The 11,359-nt window shown below is 41.1% G+C and overlaps 1 protein-coding gene across 1 annotated transcript; it reads left to right on the top strand.

Moving 5' to 3' along the window:
* The first annotated feature begins 309 nt into the window (after positions 1-309).
* LOC128741890 (A disintegrin and metalloproteinase with thrombospondin motifs adt-2-like) lies at positions 310-10,261 on the top strand. The gene is made up of 7 exons (XM_053837993.1): positions 310-779; positions 1,166-1,992; positions 2,057-2,185; positions 2,240-2,359; positions 8,747-8,882; positions 8,954-9,472; positions 9,529-10,261. Exons 1-7 carry the CDS (start codon positions 345-347, stop codon positions 9,781-9,783), a joined length of 2,421 nt encoding a protein of 806 aa, XP_053693968.1. The 5' UTR covers positions 310-344; the 3' UTR covers positions 9,784-10,261.
* The last annotated feature ends 1,098 nt before the right edge of the window (positions 10,262-11,359 follow it).

Genomic DNA, 11,359 nt, shown 5'->3' with positions numbered 1-11,359 from the left:
AGAAACACTCGTAAAATAAATATTGCTTCATGCATTCGGATGCAATTTGATGCATTTCGTAACGCACACCGAAGTTTCAAGCACGTACCGGCATCAGGTGCGTTTCGTTCTGTTCGTTCTGCAGGCAGGCTATCTCACGGTGTCCCATTTCGAGCGGCATGGTGGCATGTAAACAAGCGACAACGACGACGATGAGGCTTTGCACGTTTGGCGAAAGTATAAAACTGCCGGAAATGCCTCGGTTCGCTGGCAGTTGTGGCTCGAGTTCTGACGATGGCATTTCGATGTTCTACCACCGAAAGTGTGCGCAAAATCCAAATGGAATGCTAATTTGAAGCGATAAAATGCGGTTGCCTTTCACCGAGTGCTTGCTGATGGTGTCAGTGTTGCTGTTTGGTCAGCTGATCAAAAGTGCATCCACCCTGAAGTTCGAGGAATTACCTCATTTGATGAATGAACATGAGTTGAGTTTCTACTTTGGCAGTGAACACCGGCAGAAGCTTCCTCCGTTCGAGCTGTTTGCCCCCCGGAGTGAACCTATAGATGCGCGGCAACGTCCCGGGAGTAACCTTGTGTTGCGGGTGCCTTTTCAGGATACCGTGCTGAACTTAAATTTGCATAGCCGAACTAGTCTTGTGACGGATCGAACGAAACTTGTGATTCGTGGTGAGAATGGAAGCACGGAAGAGTTTGTCCATCGGTCGATAAATGGTTGTCATTATTTGCATGTGGACCACGAGTCAACGGCAGCTGTCACGAGTTGTGATTTAGAAAATTATGTGAGTTTTCGGTGATGCTTGTTGTGCAGTAATGTCACGTTGGGAATGCTATTGTTAATATTCCTATTGTTTAGCGAACAGAATAGTCAAATAATAGAAAATTACCGGTTTTTTTCAAAATTCCAGTAAAATAGGACACTAGGGTATAGTCCTCTCAAATAGCGTGTGTGCTTGCTGTAAACATTCTGGTAAAATGTTTAATAACTCAAGTGCTCAGCAAAGGACTGTTACTGCTTTGAATTTCAAATAAGTATAATTTATCGACACTTTTCGCTTCTTCTCTTCGAAGAATTGTGTCCTAGATTTATTACTAGATATTACGTGATGTAAATTACAATTTCTGCTGCGGAAGGAATTTCAATTCTTAATCATTATATTTCTTCCAGCACGGCATTGTCTTCCTCCCGAATCAAACCTTAGAAATACAACCACTGAACAGTCGCCTTCGAAGTCTGGTCCCTCTGTATGGACCATTCATGGTGGAGTCGCAAAATCTGCACCTAATCAAGAGGACTTCCTTCGAAGACGTGATATTCGCCGATGACTTGTTGGTTCGTAAAAATTTACCTACCCCACTGAAAAGTCCAGAAATCCACCTACTAGGAGACACCCTGGATCAAAACAATTACACCATCGAAGGCTTGGAGCAACTGGATGGACAGACGGAAGAAAATGCGAAAGCACGTTTGCGGCGTTTGACGATCGAACTTGGTCTGTTCTTCGATGAAGCAGCACATCGAATTTTTGCTCCTCATTTCGATGGGGATGATCATCAGTTGAAAGATTTTATTCTGGCCTATGTCAATGCCATTCAAGCTCTTTATCATCATCCATCGCTGGGCACCGCAGTGGATATTACGGTGGTCTATCTGGAAATAATGAAACGCCAACCTGCGGCTATGCCGCATTTCAACGGTGAACGAGAGTCATTGCTGGATACGTTTTGCGCTTATCAGAAGAGTTTGAATAATGCTGATGATAGTGATCCCAACCATTGGGATTTGGGTCTGTATGTTTCCGGGCTTGACTTTTATGCAATCGAAAAGGGACGCAGAAATGGCGTTACAATGGGGTTAGCCACAGTCGGAGGGATATGTATCGACGAATATTCCTGCGTGATCGCCGAATTTGGAACGACTAGTATTTTTGGAAAACCATATCCTTCCGCTGGCTTTACGTCGGTGTATGTTTCTGCTCATGAAATTGGACACAGGTTTGACCTACAAATTTTATTTTTTAGTTTAAAGTAAAATATTGCATAAACCCATTTATTTCAGTTTAGGAATGCATCATGATTCATCGGGGAATAGCTGTACCAAGGACGGTTATGTAATGTCCCCCTCGCGAGGGACCCAAGGTGAAACGACCTGGTCTAGATGCAGTGCGACAGCGATTCGAGAGCTAACGTAAGACTTGACGATATGGTACATAGCACGATATTTGTTTTCATCACGTTTTAGATGGGCTGATTGCTTATTCGATGCACCGGTAAAAACCAAAAAGGAACTTGATGCTTGGAAATTTCACGGCTATCCGGGACAGGTATTCACCGCCAAAAAGCAGTGTGAATTATTATTGATGTAAGTACATTTTCACATTTTCTGAATCGTGACCATGTGATAATTAGGTCAACGGTGACCAGTCAATAATCTAATGTGTACATTGCAATTTAAGGCAGAGTGCTGCAAAAGAAAGTGCATTTCCCACCTCATTACAAGAATTTACAATGCAACTTTATATTTGAGAACATATCAACAGAAAGGTACTTCCAATAATGCGCATGCTCAGATAAAAAGTAAGATCGAATGCTCTATTCAACATGCTACGAATAATAAAGCAGGTTCAGGGCTGACTTTTTTGCTCCAGATCTTGCCAGTTCTTTTCCGGTTATTTGGAAAGGTCAGGAATGGCCCGCAGAATTTCTAGTTTTTGAGTATGGCGGTCGACAACAACTGATTTGGATTGTAAATTAATCGGACAAAAACTTCGGTTTGTAAACGGTGCAGTAATTCAGCGAACATGATTCATTCAATTTCATTCACTTTACGCGCGACCTTCAAGGAACCGTCGGTATAGTAGGTTACATAGTCAGAAATCTCTCTCTCTCTCTCTCTCTCTCTCTCTCTCTGTGTGTCTCTGTCTGCCTTTCCTCTCTATTATCCCTGCTGTTTGTCGCCACTACATTGAGCGTCTCGACGCTCACAAGTCAGCTTCAATCTGGTCCAGCTTTCTACCATACTTAGGGCCCTCCATTCATGGTGCCGGTGGGGTCCTTGAAAAGTACAGATTTGGCAGCACAGTCGTCCACAGCATTCTTGCACCGGGTCCGGCCCACCGTAGCATTTCCAGTTTCGCTAGATGTATAACAATAAGGAATCTCCCTAAATAGTGCCTGAAGCTCGTGGCTCACCGACCACGCACTTTTCTCCGCATTCCATTTGTACCCGCCAAAAATAGTTCGCAACCCTTTTTGTTCAAAGTGCCACGTATATCTTCCGTAGCGAAAGTTACAATCTCTAGTCCATAACAATTTCTTCCACCTATTGACCACCTTAAACTGGTTTGTGATCAAGCTTTCCTCCTAATCTGTACACTTTAGTTTACCTTGCTAATGACCTTGCGTGTGTTAGTAGCCCGGAGTCCTGGCCTGGTGCATCCTTCTCCATAGGATTAAGGTCAACTTTCATCTCGATACTTGGTGAATTTCTTCCTCGTGGTAATACATAGATAGATTTTTCTCGTTTTGCGCGTATTCGGGTCTATAAAAATGCAGTCTAAGATATCTGGAATCAATACTCATATTAATCTGACCCAAAATTTGAGCAGCGTCTATTTCACTTAGCAGTTTTTTTTCCAACGAACACAGACTTCAGAGCAACTAACAGACTTAAATTCCTTGACAGTACAGAGAGTTGAAGATTGCCATTAGCCTTCGCGAGCTCCCTGAATGACAGTTTTGTATTAACCAAAATTCCAAGATTCTTGAAATATGAAACTCTTTCGATCACTAAATCCACAATCTTGTATTACCGTGGATGTTTTTCACGAGTGAAGGAAATTGGGGCACATTTTTTCACGCTAATAACCATCCGATTTGCAGAACGCCAATCTGCCAACAAGTCTACTATTAATTATAAGTGCTTGCATTCTTCAAGAGATTGCGTCCCCAAGAAAATTTCCAGGTCATCTGAATAGAACTTTTTGCATCCTTCGGGTATTAAGAAGCAAACATCGGTGATTGTTATGGAGAAAAGCAACGGTTCTACATAGCTCCCTTGGGGTACACTGGAAAGCTTTCCAAAATTGTTCGATTTGTGTGACCCAAGTTACCGCATTCAGTTAGCTCTGCTTTTTTAGAGACTTTGACCAATATGGCCTGCATCCAGTCCACCGGAGAAGCAGCGGTTTCCCATATATTACTGAAAAGCTGTAGCAACATCGAAGGATTTCATGCTCTTGATGCTTGCTGCATCTCTTGCGATGCAAGTAGAGCAAAGCTTTGGGTATAACCGTCTTTAAGGCAATACCCTTCTTTAACGACAGATTTCGCAGCCGGTTATTAGAGTACAGGACAATTACAGGGCGAGTGTAATGATCCTATTAAACTCTAGCAATACCGCACAGCCGAGATTAGTCCATACGATGACTGGTACATTAGCATCGAACCTTGCTGCTAACAGGGTGATGGGGTATAGTAAACATTATGATATATGTTTCCAAAAGACTGAGTAACACTTTTTGGAAATGCACATTAAATGATGAAGATACTTAAAGAGACAAATGACTTAGCATGTTTTAAGATCAGTTTTGAATGTACTTTCACTTTATTTATACTATATGGCTAATTATTACGGAAATATGGCTAATTTTTACGATATGCGTTCGCTTTCTTCTGCAAAAGTGTGTGATTTTAATAGATGCAAATGTTTGCAGAACATTATTTTTCCCTAAATCACTCAGTTTTGAAGCTACAGTGAAAACTCCGATTTTTGGAGGTCCGTCATGAAAGACGCCTAATATCTCAAAAACTGTGATACTTAGAGGAATAATGTTTTCAGCAAAAAGCTTCATAATAAGATTATATAAAACTTTCTAGAACATACTATAGCTCTATATCATCAAATTAGAAAGTTAAATTTTGCAGTGCCACTTGTGTTTGAGTTCCGAACTAATACTAACCACCAGTTGTTGTGTCTAATGATATAAAGAAATTCTGCCGAACACGCCATATTGGAAAAAACACTATGAAAAGAGTTATAAAAAAATCGGAGGGGTTGTGCACCAGACACAACCGCATAGGTAACGTAGGACCACGCAAGTCTCTTTGTAGCGATAGTAGGATGTATCCATGTATGTAATACTATGATTCTTCATGTATACAAGCTACATACGCAACGTTTATCAAAGTAGTAACATTGTATACATTCAATCTTCAACCGATTTTGGAGTCATATCCATGAATTGATTGAATCCATTTTATTAAAACGAAACCAAACAGCAAATAAATTTTCAGACGGTACGCGCGAGTTTTCAAAAAGTTGAAAATTTTGCGCAACTTTTCTGCGGCTTACAAAAGAACACTGATAAAGCATTTACAACCTGCAGACGTTTTGGAAGTCGCAGAAAATCTCGTCCGTGACCAGAAAACTTATTTTTGTCATTTGTTGGTCGTCCGCAATGGCGAAAAATTCAACTTTTCCCTCGTTGCCTGTGTTATTATGGTATTAACTGGGCAAGAAAATATAATAAACTCTTCAATCGTTGTGTGGCCCTTAAAAGGGCCGATTGTTTGATTATCATAACTCCAGCTTGCAATAAACTTGCACTAACGCACTTAACGTAATTCTCTGTTCGGTAAATTGGAGTACCGATAACCGCTAACCAGGCAGGGCTTGTTGCAACGGATCAGCCGGAAAGCCTCAGCAGCTATGCGATCAACGAAGCCGTTCGTGTATAGTCCTGAATCACGATGAAATACCACTCCAAGTGGCCAGCTGCAAGTGACGTGGGATGCTTCTGGTCGTTTTGTTGTGGCGAGCAGCAAATTTCCGGCCAATTCCAGAACTTCAGCAGCCAGATATTCCATCACGGCAGCGAAATGAGTGCTCCAGCTCCAACACATGCTCAGTAGCCGACCGGGAACTGCAAACGTGCACGAGTTGACTTTCGTTTACCCTGGCAAACGATGTTGGCAGTAGCTCAGCTAGCGTTTGAATAATGCTGTATAGGGCGTAAATTAAATACAATCATAAGGAAGCTTAACCCATAGCTTGTATCGTATATAGTTCTGTCATCCGTGCTAGGGAAGCATTGACGAGAGAAGGCAAAAATATGAAAATAATTCAATTTTTCAATGACGCGCATTGAAAATCAATAGTTTTCTATATTTTCAATATTTTCCAAATCGATTTTTCGATCAATTGGTGTAAATATCTTGGAAATCTATTGAAAATTGACTGAATTATAAGCCGAAGCGTGAAAACGCGTTTCTATTTTGATGACGTCATTTCCAACAACCAATCACGAAGCAAGAATTCTGGTAAAACATAGTTTCATCATTTTCAATTTTTCAATAGTTCAACATCAAGAATCCATACTTTTCTTCATTTGGGTCAATTTTTAGAAGATTTTCCGATCGATTGGTGTAAGAATATTGAAAATCGATTGGAAAACCGCTGAGCTATTAGCCCTCAAAACCCATAATTTTTGTGACACTCGCATTTTTCGATTGGAATGACACCCTATCTCAAAACTTACCGTAAGACGTAGTCCTACGTCAAAAGTTCACGATTCCAGAGCAATCAAACCACTGTGCAGTCATGGCGCCACAAGGTTACCCCAATAATGCGACGAACTATTGGCGTCATACGCTGCTGGTTTTATTGCTCTCTGACATTTCAAACTCAGAGGACTGAAGTTTTTGGAGCGTCTTAGTAGAATACGAAACCTTCTTTTCTTTAATTTCAGAACTCGGAAAAGTTGTTCAAAATGTTCAGTCTATCGCTTAGCTGTTCTGTACGATCAGTCAGTAGTTGACCAGCACAGTTCTTTAGCGGCATCTTTGTATTCATCCTGGCACCCCTAAAGCGGTAAGAAATATCGTACAACAAACGGATATCACCATTGGCAGTTTCTCTTTAGACTAATCTCAAGTTTTTAGTCTTGACCTTGAAATGCGGTCATACATATATATTAATATTTTTTGAAACGATGGTTCTACAATTGATGAAGGGACGGTAGGGGAAAGAAATGAAAATTTTTGGTGAAGGAGGGGCAGAGCGGAAAGGAAGGGGGGGGGGGGTATTGGTAGCTATGCTTGACAAGTAGTCATTTTTGACTCCTACACCACATGCCCTGGCGGGTGTTGTGGGTTCGAATCCGGTTATAATCTCAGATTACAGCTTGGTTCGACTCATGCACCTTCCAGCATTGGACAAAAGGTAGGAGTCAAAATGACTACTTGTCAAGCATAGCTACCAATACCCCCCCCTTCCTTTCCACTCTCCCCCTTCTTTACCAAAAATTTTCATTTCTTTCCCCTACTGTCCCTTCATCAATTGTAGAACCATCGTTTCAAAAAATATTAAGGTTTCTCTTTGTTCGGCTAAGAAGTCGTCCAGGCTTTCTTGTTCAGTCTACAAGTTCGTTGAACTACCCTCTCCAGTTCGGCGTATCGTTGACGGGCAGCTGTCTTAACAGATCTGGTTCGCATTCGTTTAATGCCGGCTTTCGCCTCTCTCCTCCAAGTTTCATTCAAAATCTACTTCCTCCGCCCGTCGCGCACTTTGCCGAGTGGCAACTCCGAGACTGGGAATTCAAGTTGTTCGACAAAGGCCCTTTTCACCTCACCGGCAGGCGTCGTAACGGCACCCAACTTTCTCCTCCCGTCGTTGGTCATTAAGAAGGCTCCTTCGCCATTTTCGTCGGATGCAGATGTGGTCGATTGGATTTTCGTTCGGCTGTCGCGGGGAACCCACATGATTTTATGTGGTGGTTTGTGGGGAAAGCGAAAGAGCGATCTACCAATGACCAAAATTCTATAAACCGCTCCCCGTTTTCGCTCATCTCTCCCAGGTCATGGCGTCCCATGACGCGTTCAAGGTCCGCGTTATTCGAGCCAATCTTCGCGTTGAAGTCGCCCAAGTGGATTTGGATGTCCTCCTTTGGGATTTTCTCAACCACGCTGTTACGCTGGCTATAGAAACTCAAAAACTGCAAAACGCTAGGTTGCTGCAAGGTTTCAAACCCGTGGTAACGTGGTAACGATTATTCTTTCGTTTATCGGTTCCCACTTCATCAGGACCACATGTGCTCTTTGGCTCAGTAAGAATCCAACTCCCATTTGTCGAGTAGCATTTTCACCTAGTATGTCAGAATAGAGCAAGACTTGCCCGGATGATGTCTTCTGTTCGCCAGTACCTGGCCTGTGAACCAGGTTCAGCCCCAGGATTGCAAGCTTCAGGCGGCTAGCTTCCCTTGCAAGTTGAACGGCTGGGCAAGGGTTAGTACATTCCACGTTCCGATTCGTGTTCGTGTTTTCATGCTAAATGTCGTTAATACATTTTGAAACGATGGTTTTACAATTGATGGAGGGACGGTAGGGGAAAGTAATGAAAATTTTTTGGGAAAGGAGGGGAAAGAGTGGAAAGGAAGGGTTCCCAAAATTTTGCCCTATTGATTTTGTACTATAAACCCGGAGAATGCATAAAACGAACAGGCCAACCTGTTCTGGGCAATAAGTAATAGACATTAGCAATAGCATTTATTTGCTTAAATCAAATACTGTTGATGTACGTGTTATTGGTTTGGCATTTTTAATTAGGTATTAGTTTTCTATAGAAATATAGGGTGTGTTTTTGGTTTACCTATTGAATTTTTAAGCATTAAAAATAAACCGTGTAAAAAAAGTTAAGTGTATACATATACTCACAATACTTTTTTCACTTACCTAAAATTTCTACTTCCAGCGACAAGGACGCGATTGCGGTTACTTCACCCAACATGGAACGCATTTGCCAAAACCTACACTGCCGAACACCGCATCGCACAGGATTCTATTTTTCCGGCCCGGCACTGGAGGGAACTGACTGTGGCGATAGTAAGGTGAGTGAAACGCCTTTCCGTAGGCAACCATAGCTGCAGTTGTGTCACTGAAAAGCTACCCTCTTTTGCAGTGGTGTATTGGAGGAAGTTGCGTGAAGCAGAAGAAAAAACCGGTCAGCATCGTTAAGGGAGGTTGGAGTGAGTGGGACAACGGCGATTGTAACTCGGGTTGTCTCGAACAATCGAAAGGATTCCAGGAAAGGTCGAGAAAGTGTGATAATCCCAAACCGGTCAACACAGACGATGGATGCGAAGGAACTTCCGTCGATGTGGTTTTGTGTGACGACGAGAAGCTTTGCGCGAACAAACGGCAACCAGTTGATGTTTTTGCAACCATTAAATGTCGAGAGTTTAGTAAATTATTGACTAGACTGGATCCCGCGGGCTTGGGAATTCAAGGACCGTACGATGGAAATCGTTTATGGATGAGTTGTGCCATATACTGCAAACGGGCCGATAGTACTGCATACTATGCGCCTCGTTTCGATTTAAATGACTTGGGTATTGACGCATACTTCCCGGATGGAACGCAATGCCATAAAGAAGGAACATTAAACTACTACTGTCAGCAACATCATTGTTTGCCAGAGGTAATTAATTATTCTATTGACTTCTTAGAACATAATTAAAAGAGTTAATTCCGCAGAATTTCAAATCATCTAAAATCTCAATCTGGGCACTGACGGAGGATATTCCCATTCCAAACAATGCACTTCCTATACGAACGCGCTATCTCGATAACGAGTTATTCAACTATCTTTCGATTGACCGTCATGGGAAGCCGCTTATCAAGAAGTGGAATTATCATACCGTGCCGCACGAGGACGACGGTGAGTGGCCAGACATAGACTATCGGGAGCTACCGGAAGAGGTGAAACGTGCTGCCCACCGCCTACGCTAGGAGTATTTATCATCATAGTAAATAATTAATACCCAATAAATTTCCCAGATGGTCAGAATCAAACTATCGCGATAATGTTTGCTGTTCAGTCTGCGAGCGAGCTTCTTCACGGAGATCAGCAAACATTTGCGTGTTAAATAGATTAATATGTTCGTCAAATAATGAGAAGCTTTTTATCACCATTTGTGTGTTATATTTTCTGTTGCCGATGGCAGTTTCAACTGCTGAGAGGCGGCTTAAATTTCAGCCCGCAAAAAAAGATAATTTTTTTCGTTCACTAATTACATAAATTAGTAAACTGAGAATTTTCCTTTGTTTGCGTAAATAACAACCACAATTTCTGTCGTTGACAATAAAAGCTACGTTTAAAGCTTTGACTGTCAGGATGCAGATTAGAAAGAAGGAATTTATCTATTTATGCCTTATTTGATTAGCTGCGTGTCAGTTATGTTAGGTATTACCTATACAATTTATTCAAGTAAACAAAACAAATATTATAATTTTAAATACTGGTTTACCTTTACAAGGTGAATTATTAATAATTATTGTAATACAGCTAGATTTTAAATAAAATTAAAGCTCAATACACAAATAATAGGTTAACTACAATCTTTTAAACTAATTAAAGCCAAAACTAAACTTAAAATTTAGACGAAAGCACGAAAGGTAACAAAATGAAATGAATTGAACCTTAATTTGAAGGTATACAATGTGGCATGCGCCGCTAAGGGAGACATTGATTCCAAAAGGTATTTGCACTGGACTTATGATTTCGATTTTAAATTTTACTAAAGTTATCATTCCTTGGTTCGTATTGGTTGATGAGTTCGTTATATGGGATCTCTTACCGTCGACAATAAGACTAGCCTATTTTGTACGAACATTTTGGAGAACGCCCAAGTAACCAAAAGTTCCGATAAAAGGGGATTTTTTGGCTTAATCAGCCAACAAAATGATCATGAATAGAACTCTATTCAACCTAATTTTTAAGTAATTAACCGTGCTTTAAAGTTCGTATTTGATGATTAAACTTCGAAGGGAATACAAAGTAACTTCTAACAGAACTATAAAGTTTGCAGAAAGTTCACTTAAGTTGCTATATAGAACACTATTCAGCCCAAAAAGAAACTCCAATAATTTTAAAAATAAAAAAAAATTGGGGGAATATTTTCCCATTTCTTCCTGTTTTGTAGATTCATGACATTTCTCATTAACTAAGGCATTTAATTTCGGTTAATAATCGACTGTTTTTTTTTTTATAAATATTGATTTATTGTAACTTACCACACACCACCAACCAAAACCTCGGGGAGATTTGAACTCGAGTACTTCTTTTCGATGACTTAGACGCATACCCCTGCTCTGTTGCTGGAATATGCGATTTGCATCGTTTTTACTCGATGTGCTAATTTCTCATTTATCACAGCCCCGAAACGAACTTACACTTAAGAACAACTCATCGGCAAAATTCATGTCACTAGCGGCGTCAGAGATAGCGCAATGCATTAGGATGGGCTTGCAACGAGGAACGCTCGGGTTCAAATCCAGCAGCGGTCGGTGTTAGTTAGGCTTTTTT

Source organism: Sabethes cyaneus, chromosome 3, assembly GCF_943734655.1.
Source record: "Sabethes cyaneus chromosome 3, idSabCyanKW18_F2, whole genome shotgun sequence".
Classification (NCBI taxonomy): Eukaryota; Metazoa; Arthropoda; class Insecta; order Diptera; family Culicidae; genus Sabethes; species Sabethes cyaneus.
Note: the sequence above shows the minus strand (reverse complement) of the source record. Positions and strands in the feature narration are given on the sequence as shown.

Excerpts from the sequence above, each read along its gene's own strand:
- LOC128741890 (XM_053837993.1), top strand. The coding sequence starts at position 345 with ATGCGGTTGCCTTTCACCGAGTGCTTGCTGATGGTGTCAGTGTTGCTG. Across the intron at positions 1,993-2,056 it reads GCTCATGAAATTGGACACAG|TTTAGGAATGCATCATGATT; the intron begins GTTTGACCTACA and ends CATTTATTTCAG. Across the intron at positions 8,883-8,953 it reads CTGACTGTGGCGATAGTAAG|TGGTGTATTGGAGGAAGTTG; the intron begins GTGAGTGAAACG and ends CCTCTTTTGCAG.